The following is an 18,954-nucleotide window of genomic DNA, read 5'->3' on the forward strand; positions in this document are numbered from 1 at the left end:
GAAGTGGGATAGTATCAGTATGGATTTTGTTTCTGGTTTACCGAGGACAAGTAAGAATTTTGAAGCTATTTGGGTGATTGTAGATAGATTGACGAAGTCGGCTCATTTCATTCCGATCAGAATGGATTATCCGTTAGAGAGATTAGCCGAGTTGTATATTGAGAAGATTGTAAGTTCGCATGGTATTCCGTCTAGTATTGTTTCGGACAGAGATCCTAGATTTACATCGAAGTTCTGGGAAGGTTTGCAGAAGGCTTTGGGAACTAAGCTGAGATTGAGTTCTGCATATCATCCGCAGACTGATGGTCAGACTGAGAGGACGATTCAGTCATTAGAGGATCTTTTGAGAGCTTGTGTTTTGGAAAAGGGAGGTGCTTGGGATTGTTATTTACCTTTGATTGAGTTTACCTACAACAATAGTTTTCATTCGAGCATTGGTATGGCACCGTTTGAAGCTTTGTATGGTAGGAGATGTCGGACACCTTTATGTTGGTATGAGTCCGGTGAGCGTGCTGTGGTTGGACCGGAGATTGTTCAACAGACTACGGAAAAGATTAAGATGATTCAGGAGAAGATGAGAATTGCTCAGAGTCGTCAGAAGAGTTATCACGACAAGAGGAGGAAGTCACTTGAGTTCCAAGAGGGAGATCATGTGTTTCTTCGTGTTACTCCGATAACTGGTGTTGGGCGAGCTTTGAAGTCGAAAAAGTTGACACCTCGATTTATTGGTCCTTATCAGATTTTGAAGAGGATAGGAGAGGTAGCCTATCGTATCGCTTTACCGCCGTCGCTTGCGAATTTGCATGAAGTTTTTCATGTGTCTCAGCTGAGGAGGTACATTCATGATCCGTCGCATGTAGTCCAAAGAGATGATGTACAGGTGAGAGATAACCTGACTGTTGAAACATCACCTATGAGGATTGAGGATCGAGAGTTGAAGCAGTTGCGGGGTAAAGAGATTGCCTTGGTGAAGGTAGCTTGGGGAGGACCAGCAGGTGGCAATGTGACTTGGGAACTGGAGAGTAAGATGAAGGAGTCTTACCCAGAGTTGTTCGCTTGAGGTATGTTTTCGAGGACGAAAACTCTTTTAGTGGGGGAGAGTTGTAACACCCCGATAATAATATGGTAATTATTTAAATTAAGTTAATACTATATTTATTAATTTAATTAGATAATTGGATTATTATTATTATTATTTTGGAATTATTGAATTATTATTTTATTGGGATAATAAAATAATTTGGAAAATATATAAGTGTGAAATAAAGAAAAAAAAGCCCAATTGGTAAAGAAAAGGTTTTCACGTGAAACAGAGAAGCGATTGAGAAAGAGGAGAAAGGGCAAAGAGGCAAAGGAAGAGGAAGAGGGTTGAAGAAGAGAAGAGCTTGGAGCTTAAAGATTCGCCGGATTAACTCAGGTAAGGGGGGTTTATCGTCGTTTAATGGGTATTATGGGTTAGCATGTAATGGGTAGTGATAAACCGTGAATTGACCCTAATTGGGATTGTCGAATGCTGAAAATTGTGATGGATATGTTGTGTAAAAACTGAAATTTGAACCTGTAATTGAGTGTGGTGTAATTTCCCTAACGTATAGCTTTTTACGGGATTGGAATCGGAGGTCCGGAAGTCCTCTAACGGCGGAAAATGCGGAGAATTCTGCATTCTGCTTTGTGTTAGCGCAGGAACTGCTGTTTTGTCTGCGTTAACCGGTTAACCCAGGGTGTTAACCGGTTAACACTGTTACGAATTGAGAATTAGTGCTGTTTGGCCTGCGTTAACCGGTTAACCCAGGGCGTTAACCGGTTAACACTGATAAGTTTTGGGCAGTAAGCGTGTTTTGCCTGCGTTAACCGGTTAACCCAGGGCGTTAACCGGTTAACACTGTTGCAGAGTGGAAAAATTGTTAGTTTAAATGTTGTGTGCCTAATTGGTGGTTGCCTATATCAGTGTGTGATATGGTAGGGATTATTTCCCGCTGTTTTGAGCAGTATAGGTATTAGTAGAGTGTGCTAATACTGTGTTTAATTATTTGACATGATATGATGTGTTGATACATGTGTTGATGATGTATGATGATATGCATAATGCTGTGAATATATATATTATGCATGTATTTGTGAATGGACTGTTGTATGGCTTAGAGTGTGAGCATCTGTCCCTTGTGAATTGTTGTTGATGTTGCATTGCTAGATGATTAGCGTGCATGGCATAGCCTATGGGGCTGTAGCTAATTCCCATGGTGAGGAATTAGTGAGTGAATCATTGTGGATTTGTTGTTGATGTTTGCATGCTAGATGATTAGTGTGCATAGCATAGCCTTTGGGGCTGTAGCTAATTCCCATGGTGAGGAATTAGTGAGTGAGTCACTAGGTCTCAAATGAGTGGGACTAGTGAGCTTAGTAGCCGTATCTGGATTTGATCGGTGAGCTTGAACTATATGTTCAAGAATAGTCGGTACCGCATGTGTGGAGTCTCATTGCATAAATTATGTATGGCGTATAATATGAATGGATGTATTCCAATATTATACGTGTGTGGTGTTGCTATTGAGTATGAATATGAGTTGTATTGGTGTTGAATATGATGTTTGAGTTGGTGTGCCGTTACTGAATGTACGAATACGATTAGGGTGATTAATGTGTTAAATTACTTAACATGACATTATATTCTATAATGCTTATTATATCGATTGAGGAACTCACCCTTACAACTATTTTTCAGGTAACGAGCAATGAGTTGAGTAGAAGCTAATGCTTGGAGTCTAGTGTAGTCTCCTTAGTGGGTCGTGCTCTGATAGATGTAACATCGGGATGGGATGTTTTAACTTGTTTTAAATGTTTTATTGTTAGTTATGAACCATTTTACATGTAAAGTTTTACATGATTGATGAGATTTCTATCCGCTGCGTTTTATGCAAATGCTTATGTTTTGAATCAATAAAGAGCATGACCGTTATATTGGTGAATGGTGTAAAGTGTTTGTGTGTGACACCCTTAACTGCATAATTACTCTGAGTTTTATATGTTGTTTTAATTAAATATTGGGGTATTTTAGAAGGGTGTTACATATGACATAGTAATAATGCAATTAACGTAACAATTATAATAATATTTAGTGATCCACAATCAATCACACAATTGCAACCATATGTAATGTAATCCACCCTTCTGGATTACCACCAATATAATCAAACACACCATCCCAATCATTCATAGCACATTAAATAATTTGTCAATACAGACATCGTATATATTCGTCACATCGTACACTTCTTTCCCACCTACTATCAACCTCTGATAAAATTATTAAAATATTTTATCACTGAAACAAATTTATAACCCTCTGCTTCAGTTACTCAACGCTTCAAACCCCATACCAAAATTATTTACGAGTTTCAAGTTATGATCAAAATAGTGCACAAAGGCGTTACCAAAAAGTTGTTATTTTCTGAATTTTCCATCACGGTTTTCATCTTCTCCAACCCCAAAAATGGTCATGAAATCATCACCAAAAATATTTCATGGTTTTAAGCTCATCATAAACATACTTATAATAATCACTACCTATATTCATATGATCATGGATCTATATACTATATCAATCCCTAAAACCTTCAAACATCACCAAGGGTAAACATATATGGACACTTTAAAACAAAAATTTCATTCAACAAATATCAACATTCATCATCAATCCAAAAAGAATTAAACCTTCCTCTACCCTTCCATTCATATCCCTATTATTGAATCAAATTCCCACTCTTACCTTGTAATTCCAGAAAAATTCAAGCTTTTGACTATGACTTCTCTGCCCTAGAGCTCTCCTTAGGTTTTCCTTGCTTTTCTCTTCTCTTGCCTCTTTTTCTCCAATTCCAAAAGTTTCGCCTCACTTTTCTCCTCATAAATCAAAAAACTAATTTATATCTTTCTAATATTCCACTAAGGCCCAACTTATTACTAATTTATGTTACTTATTTAATTCTCCATAATTCGCACTTCCCACCCCAAACTCATTATTTCCTTTTATTTTATTATTTTATTTGAATAATAACACTAAAACATTATTTAATTAATTAAATAATTCTAAATAAATCTACTAACCCCTAGTTACTCGTCACACTCTCTACCTAAGGGTCACCCACCCTTGTTGACCTAACACGTCTCAATTATCACACAAACAATAATTAGATACACGCATAAAATTATTATTAATTTATATAAATAGTTTTTAGAAAAATGGGATGTTACAACTCTCTCCCACTTAAAGAATTTTCGCCCTCGAAAATTACCTCAAGAGAACAAATTCGAATACGAATATCTCATTTGTCTCTCAAGCTCCCAAGTTATGTTTCCACTAGCTGATCCTCCCTAAGCTACCTTCACCAAGGTAATCTCTTTACCACACAAGTGCTTTACTTCTCGATCCTCTATCTGCAGGGGTGATGCCTCAACAATTAAGTTATCTCTCACATGTACATCATCCACTTGGATCACATGAGACGGATCCAAAATGTACCTCTCAACTGAGATACGTGAAACACATGTTGAAGATTAGTAAACGACAATGGCAAAGAAATATAATAGGTCATTTCTCTTATTATTTGAAAAATATGGTAAGGACTGGTGAAACACAGAGTGAGCTTTCGAGACTTCAAATCTCAACCAACATCAGTTACTAGAGTAACCCTAAAAAACATATGATCTCCCTATTGGAACTCAAGTGCTTTCCTTTGTCTATCATGATAACTCTTTTGGCGACTCTGAGAAACAATCATCTTCTGAATCAATTTGATTTTCTTTGTGGTCTATTGGATAATCTCAAGTTCAATCACAACACCCTCTCCTGACTCATACCAACACAAATGCATCTTACACCTTCTACCATACAATGCCTCAAACGGTGTCATTCCAATACTCGAATGGAAACTGTTGTTGTATGTAAACTCAATCAACGATAAAAATATATCCCAGGCATCTCCTTGTTCAAGTACATAATCCCTTAACAAGTCCTCTAGCGACTGAATAGTCCTGTCAGTCTAACCATTTCTACGTGGATGGTAAGTAGAACTCAGATGCAACTTCGTACCCAAATCCATCTGCAAACTCTCATGGAACCTTGATGTAAACCTCAAATATCTATCATATACAATACTGGATAGAATATCGTGCAAACTAACAATCCTCTCGATATCCAGCTTCACCAACCTCTACCATGGATAATCCAGTCTCATCGGGATAAAATGAGCAGACTTCATCAACTTATCCACAATTACCCAAATAGTATCATAATTCTTCATAGTCCTCAGCAATCCAGACACAAAATCCATCGAAATGTTATCCCATTCCCACTCAGGAATAGACAACAATTGCATCGAACCCAATAACTTTTGATACTCAATCTTTGACTTCTGGCAAGTCATACACACATACACAAACTTTATAATCTCTTTCTTCATCCCACACCACTAAAACATCTTTCTCAAATCCTAATACATATTTGTAGCACCCAGATGAATACTCTGAACATTTTGATGTCCTTCTTCAAGAGTACTCTTCTTGAACTCAGGCACATCAGGAACACAAATTTTATCACGAAATTTTATAACATCATTATCCTCAATCTTGAAATCAGCACCTCGACCTTGATTAATTAAATCTAAACGATCTACCAATTTCAAATCAGTCCTCTAACTTTCTCTCATCCATCTCAAAACACCATTGGTAATCTTTAACATACATAGCTTCACACTCTACGGAGTGACTTCACAAACCAAACTCAAATCTCTAAATTCTTCGATTATCTCTAACTCTCTAGCCATCAATGTCGACATATGCAACGTCTTCCGACTCAGTGCATCAGCCACTACATTGGCTTTACCAGGATGGTAATTCAAACCAAAATCACAATCCTTTAACAATTTAAGCCACCTCTTCCGCCTCATATTTAACTAATTATGATCGAATAAGTACTTAAAGTTCTTATGAACACTGAACACTTTAAATCTAGAGCCAAACATATCATGTCTCTAAATTTTAAGTGCAAACACAATGACAATAAACTTTAAGTCATGCATATGATAATTCTTCTCATAAACTCTAAGTTGTCTCGATGCATAAGCCATAACTTGTCCATTGTGCATTAACACACCACCCATACCATCTTTGAAGCATCACAATACACGACAAAATGATCGGTTGTACTCGGAAAAATCAAAACTGGAGCAATAGTCAACTTTTTCTTGAGTTCTACAAAACTTTCTTCATAAGAAACATCCTACACATACGCTTTACCCTTTCGAGTCAACTCAGTCAAAGTTATTGCCAACTTCGAAAAACCCTATATGAATCTACGATAATACTCAACTAACCTAAGGAAATTTCTAATCTTCGTAACATACTTCGGAGTCTCCCACTGCAACATATCATCAACCTTTGAAGGATTAACCGCAATACCACCACTAAAAATTACTTAGTTAAGAAAACTCACTTCTTTTAACCAAAACTCACACTTAGATAACTTAGCATATAATTGCTTCTCTTTCAATAACTCCGACATAATTCTCAGTTACTCAACATGCTCTTCATCAGTCTTCGAATAAATTAGAATGTCGTCAATGAATACCACCATTAACATATCCAAATACTAATGAAAAGTCATATTCATATATTCCATAAACACACTTGGCGCATTGGTCACACCAAACAGAATCACAGAAAACTCATAGTGATCATATCTCGTTATGAACACAATCTTCAAAATATCTTCTGGTTTCACTAGAATTTGGTGGTAAACCAACCGCAAATCAACTTTACTGAAAATATGAGCACCGACTAATTAATCCATCAAATCATTGATTCTAGGAAAATGATATTTATTCTTAATCATCACCTTGTTCAGTTCTTGATAGTAAACACACAACCTCATGCTACCATCCTTCTTATTTATTAACAATACTGGCGCACTCCAAGGAGAAACACTTGGCCGAGCAAGTCTCTTCTCACGTAACTCTTCCAACTGTTTCTTTAGCTCGCTAAACTCAGAATCATACTTTTCGTATGAAGCCACAAAAACAGGATAGTACCAGGTACCAAGTTAATAGTAAACTCAATATCTCGCTCTGGTGGTAAATCACGAATGTCTTCAGGAAACACTCTAAAAAATTCACACACTACAGGAAGATCATGAACTACTCCATTGCCTTTAGCTTCCAACGAAGCTAACATCATAAATACTTATGCCCCATCCTTCACATCATCTCGCACATGCTTAGCATATACAAACATCAACTTTTCACCTCCATTGAACTCATATTTATGCTCTACAGGCAAATCATGAATATCTTCAAGAAAACATCAGGAATCACACACCACTTGCATATCACTAGCCATCACATTTCTCCTCAGTCTTCGAGAAGTAAATCTCAATAATACTTGATCGTTCTCGCTCAAAGAAATCCTAACTAGACCAGCAGACAAGAATCTCGAGTCCATTTCCTCTTTGGATTCAAGAAACTGCATCGACTTATCAAAAAAGTTGCTAAACGCTTGGTTTAACTCAAACCAATTCATTCCAAGAATAACATTAAAATTGTTCCAACGAAAGACAAACTATACACATCCTTAAGAAACACGTCAGAATACTCAACACACCATTGGCATATCTCTAGACAAAACATCGCCTTCACCCTCAAAATAAAGCGAACAACGAGAACACTTGTCCGTCTTCCTTCAAGGATCACACCATTTTACTAACCGGCACCATCCTCGAATCCGACCTCTCTTCAGGTTCAGGAAAATCACAATATTCTCAAAACAGTTGAACTAACCAACATAATACTCTCGCATGCAGCAACATGACATAATTAAACAATCTGGCTGACCGAACCGACCTGCTTTGATACCACTATGTAACATCCTAAAAACATGCGCATAACCATAAAAGAATTTAATTAATGAAATACAATCACTTAGGGTGTCACTCACAATAATCATAGTTTGCTCCATAACACGGGTTACAACAAAACATTTTACTGCACACATTTGCAATTAGGATGTTTACACGACATCCAACACATTTGAATATCTTCGTAACGGAATCATAATAAAAAAACATACCAATTTAAAATCTCATAATAGTTTTTATAACAAAATTAAAAGCACCGACTCGTGAGTCTTCTCCAAGTGCTATCACACCAAAACATAAAACAAATACGAGAGCATGCATTGTCTCTTAGGAAATTTCAACACAAAACAAATAATTCGCTCCCCACTGTTACATATCAGAGCATAACCAAATCTAACATGAATAAACTAAAAGAAATAACTTCATGATCTAACTTTCACTCACAACAATGTCTCTACTCTTGAGTATCTGCACGATGACCATGTAAATGCAATATTTAAACAAAAGGGGTGAAAATTAATTTCAATAATAACAACATAGAATGTAAAATAGAGTACAACATCTACACATTCATACAAAACAACATATCATATTCTAACGCCCAAATCATCATTAACGTCCCATACAACACCACCACCATCACACATAGGTATATTTCACGCATATATTTTATTCATGCTATGTGACTCACGACAACGACAATGACTCATATGCATGTGGTACCAATTCAACATTTGGTTCTTCTTACGAACCCGATTCCCCCTTCGAAATCCCTAACTCCCCATTCTGAGTTCTGGATAAGTCTTTCGTCCCTCTTCAGACTTATGACTTATCTCCTTCAACATAATAACAATAAATGTATGACATGGTAATAATGCAATTAATACGATAATTATAATAATATTTAATGATCCAAAATCGATCAAAAAATTTCAACCATGCATAACTTAATCCACTCTTCTAGACTACCACCAATATAATCAAACATATAACCCCAATCATTCACAACACATCAAATAATTTGTCAATACAAACCTTATCCATATTCGTCAAATCATACACTTCTTTCCCACCTTCTACCAATCTCTGATAAAATCGTTAAAAGTATTTTATCTCTGAAACAAAGTTAGCACGCTCTGTTCCAGCCACCGAAAGCTTCAAACCCCGTCCCAAAATAATTTACGAGTTAAAAGTTATGATCAAAACTGTTCACAAAGGCGTTACCAAAAAGTTGTTGTTTTCTGAAATTTATAGCCTGATTTTCATCTTCTCCAAACCCCAAAAATGGCCATGGAATATTCACAAAAAATATTTTACTCCTGAAAAAAAGTTATTTTGCTCTGTTTTAGATACCCGACGCTTCAAACCTCGTCCCAAAATGATTTACGAGTTGAAAGTTATGATCAAAACCGTGCATAAAGGCGTTACCAAAAAGTTGTTGTTTTCTGAAATTTCCAACACAATTTTCATTTACTCCAACCCCAAAAATATCCATGAAATCATTACCAAAATTATTTTACCCATGAAACAAAGTTATATCTCTCTGTTTCAGATATCCAACGCTTCAAACCCCGTCCCAAAATGATTTACGAGTTAAAAGTTATGATTAAAACCGTGCACAAAGGCGTTACCAAAAAGTTGATCTTTTTCTGAAATTTGCAGCATAATTTTCATCTTCTACAACCCCAAAAACGTTCATGAGATTATCACAAAAAATATTTCATGGTTTTAAACTCATCATAAACATACTTATATTAATCACTACTTATATTCATATAATTTCTATATACTATATTAATCCCCATAACCTTTAAACATCACCAATGGTGAACATACATGGACACTTTAAAACAAAAAAAAATTATTCAACAAATATCAACATTCATCATCAATTCAAATGAAATTAAACCTTCCTCTACCCTTTCATTCACATCCCTATTATTGAACCAAATTCCCATCCTTACCTTGTAATTCCAAAAAATTCAAGCTTTTGACTATGGCTTATCTTCCCTGGAGCTCTTCTTAGGTTTTCCTTACTTTCCCCTTCTTTTTCCTTTTTTCTCCAATTCCAAAAGTTTCACCTCACTTCTCTCCTTATAAATCAAAAACCGAATTTTTATCTTTCTAATATTCCACTAATGTCCAACTTATTACTAACTTAAATTATTTATTTTAATTCTCCATAATTCACACTTTTCACCCCGAACTCATTATTTCATGTTATTTTATTATTTCATTTAAATAATAACACTAAAACATTATTTAATCAATTAAATAATTCTAAATAAATCTATCAACCCCCAATTACTCGTCACACTCTCTACCTAAGGGTCACCCACCCTTATTACCCTAACACATCTCAATTATCACATAAATAATAATTAGATACACACATAAAATTATAATTAATTAATATAAATAGTTTTTAGAAAAACAGGGTGTTACATCCCATAGTGAGCGTCATTGTATTTGTCAAAAAGTAAAAAATGTGTGGCACCTCTATCCTAGTAGGGGGTCAAATGCCTTAGTAGTTTTCAGGTGGGTTAAGGCTTGGTCATTATGGCGAGAGGCCGTGTTTTGTGGTGTTTATGGTATTGAGAGAGCAAGCTCACATGATGTGATAAGCTTTATTGTTATTAAGGGTGTATCGTGTGTATTACGATATGTCATTCTCAATCTTATAAAGGCTTATAGGCCAATGGTTCACGGAACTCTCTAGAAGTGGTAAGCTCTCCCCATTGACTATGGAGAAATTGTTGACTTCCTATTTTCTAGGGAGTCGTGGGAGTGACTTCGCACATGCATTTATGGGCTAGATAAATAATATTATCCATGTTTCCTCTTAGGGCAAGCCCCCGTGCAACGTAAAGGATACACCATGGACGACGTCTCATGGGACGGGCGACCAACGAAGGACATATGTCATCCTATTAATGAGTCCTCACAAATATATCAATACACATACCATGATGGTCCCTAAAGATCTCTCCACGAGCACATGGACTCAGGTTGCCTTGAGAGGACCCATCCGAGTTGCATTTCAGTTAAGCAAAATGTGGAGGATGAGAGAAAACTTCTTTGATAGTTGGACCCGTATGGGGGTTGAGTTTGAACAAATAATGCCTTAATAATACAGAAAATTGAGATGAAATAGCTTGCAATTGACTTAGTGTGATTTCCTGATAAATGAAGCATTAAAGATAATAAGGGAGATGATCGACTTCCAACTGATGAGTCTATTGTTGAATCTCCTTTGATTTCTACAGTACTAGATGATGTTAAAAGTATTGATTATTGTAGAGGTGACTATAATTATGTACTAAGGAGACCAGCTTCAAGAGCATAACTTTTAGATGTCAAAAAGTGAGGATAAATAGATATGAACTTGGATGGTATTTGAGAGCTAAGACTATAACGTTTTAGAAAAACTACAACAACAAAAAATTGAAAAAGATGTAGAAAATACTCACAATGTGAGGAGCAAGGATATTACATGGAAGTCATTTGCATATTTCTCCTAGAAAGATTCTCACCAATAGGGATTTTGTTATGGCACATCCTCCAAACCAACAAAGGCTTCCGAGAAGGGATTGCAATATTCCATATAATTTTAGCCCACCAAAGGTTCTGACCAATAGGTTTTTAGAAAAGGAAATAGTCTTTGAAGGAAAGCTCATCATTCTTAGAGTGAAGCCAAATTCTCAAGTCAGGCTTAGGAGAGGTAGGCAAGGTTACTTGGTTCAGGAGAGTAGGTAAATCAGGGAATTGAACAAGAAATCATTCGACATGCCCCAAGAAGAGTTGGCCAAAAACGGATTGACCTTGTTAGTCAAAAGGTGATGAGAAACTTCAAGAATATTCAGAGCTTACACTAGGGGGTATCAAACTAGTCATCAGTCCAAAATTGATTTTGAAGCCATCTCTAACAATCCACCTTGAGTTGGTTTGAGCAACAAGCAATTTTCCTTTAATGCTACTCTAAATATAAAAGGAGACATGATATCTAATATGTATATCCTTTCTAAGAATCATGAGTTTAAGGGAGGTGGCCCAAAAAGTATCAATTAACAAAAAAAAAATCCAGCAGAGCTTAAGACTTAAGACTTGCAACTTCATTAATTTGGGTAAGGGATCTAACATTCAACTTTCCTTCATCCGATGCTTGACAAAGTTTATGCCAAGCAACAACCACCATTTTTCTAGAGATAGAGTCTCTACTTCAAATAAGATTTCTTGTATACTTCTCAAAATTCTTAATGAGAGAGACTGATCAAGAATAAACCGAAATGAAGTGAATTAAATGATATTTTTAATCAACTGAGTCTTTTCAACAATAGAAAGAAGATCGATCTTCCAAACAAAAAGTTTGACTTTGATTCTTATTTGAAAACGAGTCTAACATTTGATTAGTCCATAATCAAATATAATTTATCTCATAGTACTATTTAAATTTCATGATAGAAATAATTTGTATACTAAAAGCTTGCTCATTTCTCAAAACAAAAAGAAACTAATATGTGTTAAAGAAAAGTATGAAACAAACTTCTCTTTTTGTTTAAAAAAACAAACTTATTTATAACATGAAGTAAGAATATGTCTATTTATAATTAAATATATCTCACTTTCTCAACATAATAGTAATAAATAAAAATACATACTACACTCCAACAACTATACTAACCAGTCTGGCTTCAATATTTTTTTAAGTATTTTAATGTGTAGGAGGATTCATAAGAGGAAGGAAAGAATAAGAACCCTGCACAAGGCATGCATGAGAAGAAATCCCACTTCTAATAATCCAAGCAATGCTTTTACGGACACACACATCTTGATTTAAAAACCCTTGCTATTTCTTTCATGCATTTCATCAAACACATAACGCACGTACCCACCACAACATAGACTACTCATTTTTCTCCAATCACATTAATATTATTATTGAGAAACGATGAAATCAGGGAAATTGGGATTCTTTGTTGTGCTACTCTTGTTGAGTTCATCTACTTGTTTAGCTTGGTTTGGTAGTAGTAAACACAAAACTTCAACTGCAAATGAACAATCCTCCTCCTCCTCCTCCTCATCATCATCACCTTCGTTCTTAAACCGTTTTCGTTCTGGCTCATCCGTCGTGTTCCCGGTTCACGGAAATGTTTACCCTGTTGGGTATGTAAAAGAGACTTTTTTTTTTTTTACATTCTTTCTGTTTTGCTTTTTTCCTTCAGTTTCACTTTATGCCTTTCTTTCTTCGCAGTTGCTTTCTTCGTGGCTTTTCCTATGAGGCCCCTTCATGTTTTTTTGTGTTGTTTTATTCCTCGAAAAGAGTGGCTGATAAACAATTAATTTGAATAAATAAGACATCTTTTTGAGGTTTCTCCCCATTCCCAAATCATGTTTTTCTTTGTCCCATTTATACACAACCATGACTTTTATTTAACATATATAATGGATGGATCGAGCTATGTGGTACACGCATATCGTTTGGAAGATGTGTATGATGTCTGACACTATATAGACTCATGTGTTTACAATCAATTATATTGTTTTCTCAAATTATTGTTTGTTGTACTGTCATATCCGGTGTTTATGTCATAGATATCAATTGACTAGGTGTTCAACTAGTATAATTCATTCTTACTTTTTTACATTTACAGTTTTTATAATGTGACTCTCAACATTGGGAATCCACCAAGGCCATATTTTCTTGATATTGACACGGGTAGCGACCTAACATGGCTTCAATGTGATGCACCTTGCTCCCGGTGCTCCCAGGTACTCTAACTTACTTTACTCATCGCCAAATACTACTGAAACAATGACACAAACATGGACATGTAGACACTTGTAAAAGTTGAGAAAATAAAATAAATATATGTAACCACATGTTTCAATATCGTACTCTGAATACATTTTTAATCTGAACTGTCGGTACTACGTAGCTAAATTGATATATTTATGTAGAATTTGTTTGATAAAAAACTCCTATCATAATTAATCATCAATAATTGTTGCTTACTTTTCAGACACCCCATCCGCTTTACCGGCCTAGCAATGACTTAGTCCCCTGCAGGCATCCCCTCTGTGCATCTGTGCATCAGACAGATAACTATGACTGTGAAGTCCAGCATCAGTGTGACTATGAAGTTGAGTATGCAGATTTTTACTCATCCCTTGGTGTACTTGTCAATGATGTCTATGTTCTCAACTTTACAAATGGAGTCCAACTGAAAGTTCGTATGGGACTTGGGTTAGTAACTCTAATGCACCATTTGCTAGTTTTAATGCTAAACAACCTCAAACTCAAACCACTTCCTTAGTTTATATTATTGTTTGGATAGCGCATAAGTGCCATCGTATAAGTGTTTTTTATGTATAAGATATTTCTTTAATAAAAGATAAAATAAAGCAAACATGTTTCCATACAAACTAAAAGTTGTTTTCACAACCTATCGTGGAGAGTTTATGTAAATAATTTGACAACGCCTTATAGACATGTCATGTCATAAGCTGTTTTTATAAACTCTCCTAAACTTATGTCAGTAAATCAATTCAAATAAATCAATCAAAACAGGCTCTATGTGTATGTTCTATCTAGTTTTATCTTTTCTGCAAGAAATGTTTAAGAAAAACACAAATGTTGCATGATGATTATACCAAACACAACTTTTTATTAAGAGGTAAAGATCCTGCTATCTGATACAATTCTTTTTCGCTACTTTTTCAAGATGTGGATATGATCAGATTTTTCCAGAATCCTCCTACCACCCTGTAGATGGTATGCTTGGTCTTGGCAGGGGAAAATCTAGCTTGATATCACAGTTGAGTAGTCAGGGTTTGGTGAGAAATGTGGTTGGACACTGTTTGAGTGCACAAGGAGGAGGATACATCTTCTTTGGAGATGTTTATGATTCGTCTCGATTGGCTTGGACTCCAATGTCATCGAATGATCAGTAAGTAGATCTTCACAAGTCAGATCCACATTTTATGTTCTCCACATTTATGTAATGATATTCATATTTCTTTTTGTTAATTTGTGATTTTTCTCAGCAAACATTACTCAGCAGGGCCAGCTGAACTCGTTTTTGGAGGGAAGAAGACTGGGTTTGGAAATCTTTTAGCTGTTTTTGACACTGGGAGTTCTTACACTTACTTCAACTCCAACACTTATCAAGCACTAATTTCTTGGGTCAGTTGAAAGCTATTTTCATTACAGCCTCCAATTTCAAGCATTTCAAAATGCATAAGCCATTACCACAACAATGTCAATAACATCATACAATATGAGAAAATACTTGCACATTGTTTAAGACGGGTCTTTCATTTGTTTTCCATATGTAGTTGACAAAAGAATTAGCTGGAAAGCCTATACAAGAAGCACCTGAAGACCAAACTCTCCCTCTATGTTGGTCTGGAAAAAGACCTTTTAGAAGTGTATATGACGTCAAAAAATACTTCAAGCCTATTGCGTTTAGTTTCCCAGGCTGTGGGAGAACAAAAGCCCAATTTGAAATCCCTCCTGAAGCATACCTGATAATATCAGTGAGTCAAGTCCCAACTTTTTTATTATTATAAAATCACAAGTAACTGATATCGTTCATTTTTGAATTTTGAATGCTGATAAATTGTCCTTTCAGAACATGGGAAATGTTTGCTTGGGCATTCTAAATGGCTCTGAAGTAGGAATGGAGGATCTGAACCTAATCGGAGGTGGGAATCATGTTACTCTCTCTTTTTTTATGCTCGTTAATTGATTTCATCAATTGTACTGCTTTTGTTCACTCTTTTAGCTTTATCTTTTTCACCAAAACTCATGATGAAGCTATGCATTATTAAAAAGCCCTGTCTTCTTTATGCAGACATATCCATGCTGGACAAAGTGATGGTATTTGACAATGAGAAGCAGTTGATTGGTTGGGCACCAACAGATTGTAACCGGGTTCCAAAATCCAGAGATATCAGCATTTGATTGCATGCCCCTCAATTATCTTGTATCATCATATAGTATAGCTTATACCCTGCTCTATAGAACAGGTTATTTGGTTGTATCAATGAATGTTGATATCCTCATAATGATATCCATGTGAATAGTATATTGGTATGGTATAGAGGTCTACATCGAGTTTTAGTGTTTAAAGTGTAATTCCAACTGATCACAATTGAAAATGATCAGTCGAATAACATATCAGGTAAGTTTGATACAAAGATTAGATGCATTTGTTGATTCTATAATTTTCATACAATGATATCTCAGCTGCTAGAAAACAAAATTATAAAACCACCTGCTAGGTTGCAATATCTCAGCTGTTCTAAATATAATAATCATGTACCAGAAAGTGAGTCAAAATATATATATTTTTTTAAATATCAGTTTATTCACAGCCGAATTCAGTCATAAAATACTACTAGCATACTGTTTTTTTTTTCTCAACAAACAATGTCTACTATTCTCATTAGTATATTATAGGAACCTCAAGTTGTGAACATTAATTAGACAGAGTAACATCATCAACTATAAACAATTTATATTTTCATGACAATTCTTTGAGCAGCATCTTAGTAGTAATACATTAGAAGCGGTTCTATGTTCTGACTTCTTAGTATTTTAATGGAAGTCTTTTTCTTTGAACCTTGTTCTGTCCTGGATTCATAAATAAAGAGCGTAATAGTCTAATATAAAGCAGAATTCCATCTCTTTGAAAATTGAAAAGTATATTACAAATATATGAAAAAATGCTTTCATACCAGAACCAATACAAGAATTTTCTACAGGAGTTCCTGCTCCTACACATTGACACGCCAATACATGGACCATTAGTTTGGATCTACACCTACTAGAGATAAGATAACCCTACTGCTTTTATTTTAATTACACCCTGTAGATCCTATCTTCTTTTACAGCACAAATTAGGCCTAATCTAATCCAATCCAAATGGTCCATGTCAACCAAAATCACAATTCTCTGATCTCTCTAGAGCAGAGAATAAGAATAATTATCCATAGTGGTCCACATACAGTAGTTAATTAGGTGTAATTGCATTAATTAATGATGACTTTAGCTACAAAAAATAAATTAATTAGGCAACTCCCCAATACCAAAAAGAATCATTTTCTGTCTAAACAGAATCAAAATGGCTTTTGCTGGTACATGAACATATCCTGTAACGGAGAAAGCTGGTTGATTTGGTACTGATCATTGGTCCCAAAAGGGTCATCATCATACTCAAATGAAAGGGTATTATTATCCAAGTAATTAAACTCAAAACCAAACGCGTTATCCAGCTGTATCCCAAGCTCATTCCATTTTGGTTCACTCTGCACCTCTCTGTCGCACGTGACATCCGGCGAAACCACGTGCCCGGAGCTGCTCGAGTCCGTGTGCAGCTTCGGAACCGAATCCGATGTGTCCATGTACAATTGGTAATTCACCAACTTCTGAATTTCTGGCTTTCTCTCATGCTCTTCTTCTTCATGCTCATAATAATTATGAACCTCTACTGTGTTACCAGTGTTGAATTTCTCAATCTTTCCTTTCTTGTTGTAAATTCTACACAACACCCAATCATCTAGCTGCAAATAAGAAAACAAACTAAAATCAGATAAAAAAATTCTCTCAAGCATTTCCACAAATACGTTGACACCACCAATAACAACTCTAAAAATTAAAGTAAGTTAAGACATAATCACAGACACCGGACATACCCTCAAGTTATTTTTCTTGCCGGCGGACCTATCAACGTTGGCAAGACGATACTCATGCATAATCCAATTAGTTTTCACTCCTTTCGGGGCTTTCCCGGCATAGAAAACCAGTGCCTTTTTTATCCCCATTGGCTTCACTTTCCCTATTGGTTTATCAGCTCCAGTAGCCTTCCAGTAACCACTTCCAGCAGCCCGGTTAGGCCGGGAGCCGTTTGGGTATTTCCGGTCCCTCGGAGAGAAGAAGTACCATTCTTTCTCACTGTGATAACCCATTTCTGCATACATAAACCAAACAAAAATTATTCATATGCAATTAGAAAGAAAAGTAACAAAAAAAAAAGTGATGAGTGGAATTAGGAAAAATGAAGTACCAGGAAGCTGCCATGGATCAAACTTATACAAATCAACTTCTTTAACAACGGGAACAGAAATTGATTGACCAGCACATTTCCTACACAAGTAGTGATTCACCAACTCTTCATCGGTTGGATGAAATCTGAAACCAGGTGGTAACTCTAATTCACCTTGCATTCGCGTTTCTTTAAACGTTGACTCTGTTGTTGACGATGATTCTTGTTCTTGTTGTTGTTGTTGTTGTTGTATGTTGTGTTTTGTGAAATGAATGTTGCGATGAGACAGAGTCAATGTATTGGTTTTATTTTATAGCAGCGTGAAAGATAGTGGTGAATGGTTTTAGACACGTGCGTTTGCCAAGTGGAGGTCGTATCTATATGATTTTCAACATATAAATAATGTTCGTGATATTATCAGCTGACCGCAGCCACTACGTGGCAGTGTTTGAGTGGTGGTATGCACGTGTGACTGTTGAGCGTTTGGGTGATTCTGTCATTGCTTACGTTGCTCTTTTAGCCGTACGGTTGTTTTTTTTTAATGTCGGCTTGAATAGTTTTATTGGTCATGTCGATTCGACCAATCATGTGGTTCTACTCTTTTGCTCTAACCCATCACCCTTATGCTAGTTTCGTGTTCAAAATTTGTGAATGTTTTTCTTCGGTAATATTGTAAATTTGCAGTGAATGTTTTAAGCATATAAAGTGTCAGGAAACATTCTTTATTCGGTGAAAATGAATGTCTCATATATACTCTTTTGTCTTGGATTTTATAAAATATAATTTCCATTGTGTTGCTTTTTATTTTAAATGGTTTCGGCATGAAATGTAGTCTCTCCATCCCATAATTAATAATTTATTTAGAATAAAAAATTATCTTAAAAGAAATGAGTGTATATTTTCTAATTCTATCATTTAACTAATATTAATTGAATCAAAGTATTTTGAGTCTCTAAACATTTTGAACCATTTTTTTAATGTTCTTTAGTTAATTAAATTTTCTGA

At 35.5% G+C, this 18,954-nt stretch overlaps 2 protein-coding genes across 2 annotated transcripts; one reads left to right on the forward strand and one right to left on the reverse strand.

The window, feature by feature from the left end:
- The first annotated feature begins 12,636 nt into the window (after positions 1 to 12,636).
- Positions 12,637 to 16,107, forward strand: LOC127079100 (aspartic proteinase Asp1). Its single transcript, XM_051019518.1, has 8 exons — positions 12,637 to 13,066; positions 13,555 to 13,672; positions 13,924 to 14,147; positions 14,626 to 14,850; positions 14,948 to 15,086; positions 15,239 to 15,439; positions 15,535 to 15,607; positions 15,757 to 16,107. Exons 1-8 carry the CDS (start codon positions 12,852 to 12,854, stop codon positions 15,864 to 15,866), a joined length of 1,305 nt encoding a protein of 434 aa, XP_050875475.1. The 5' UTR covers positions 12,637 to 12,851; the 3' UTR covers positions 15,867 to 16,107.
- Positions 16,108 to 16,573: 466 nt separating this feature from the next.
- LOC127079101 (NAC domain-containing protein 2) lies at positions 16,574 to 18,317 on the reverse strand. The gene is made up of 3 exons (XM_051019519.1): positions 17,971 to 18,317; positions 17,600 to 17,874; positions 16,574 to 17,467 (listed from the first exon to the last, which is right to left on the reverse strand). The coding sequence occupies exons 1-3, from the start codon at positions 18,128 to 18,130 to the stop codon at positions 17,024 to 17,026; spliced, it is 879 nt and encodes a 292-aa protein (XP_050875476.1). The 5' UTR covers positions 18,131 to 18,317; the 3' UTR covers positions 16,574 to 17,023.
- Positions 18,318 to 18,954: the final 637 nt, after the last annotated feature.

Source organism: Lathyrus oleraceus, chromosome 5 (assembly GCF_024323335.1).
Source record: "Lathyrus oleraceus cultivar Zhongwan6 chromosome 5, CAAS_Psat_ZW6_1.0, whole genome shotgun sequence".
NCBI lineage: Eukaryota > Viridiplantae > Streptophyta > Magnoliopsida > Fabales > Fabaceae > Lathyrus > Lathyrus oleraceus.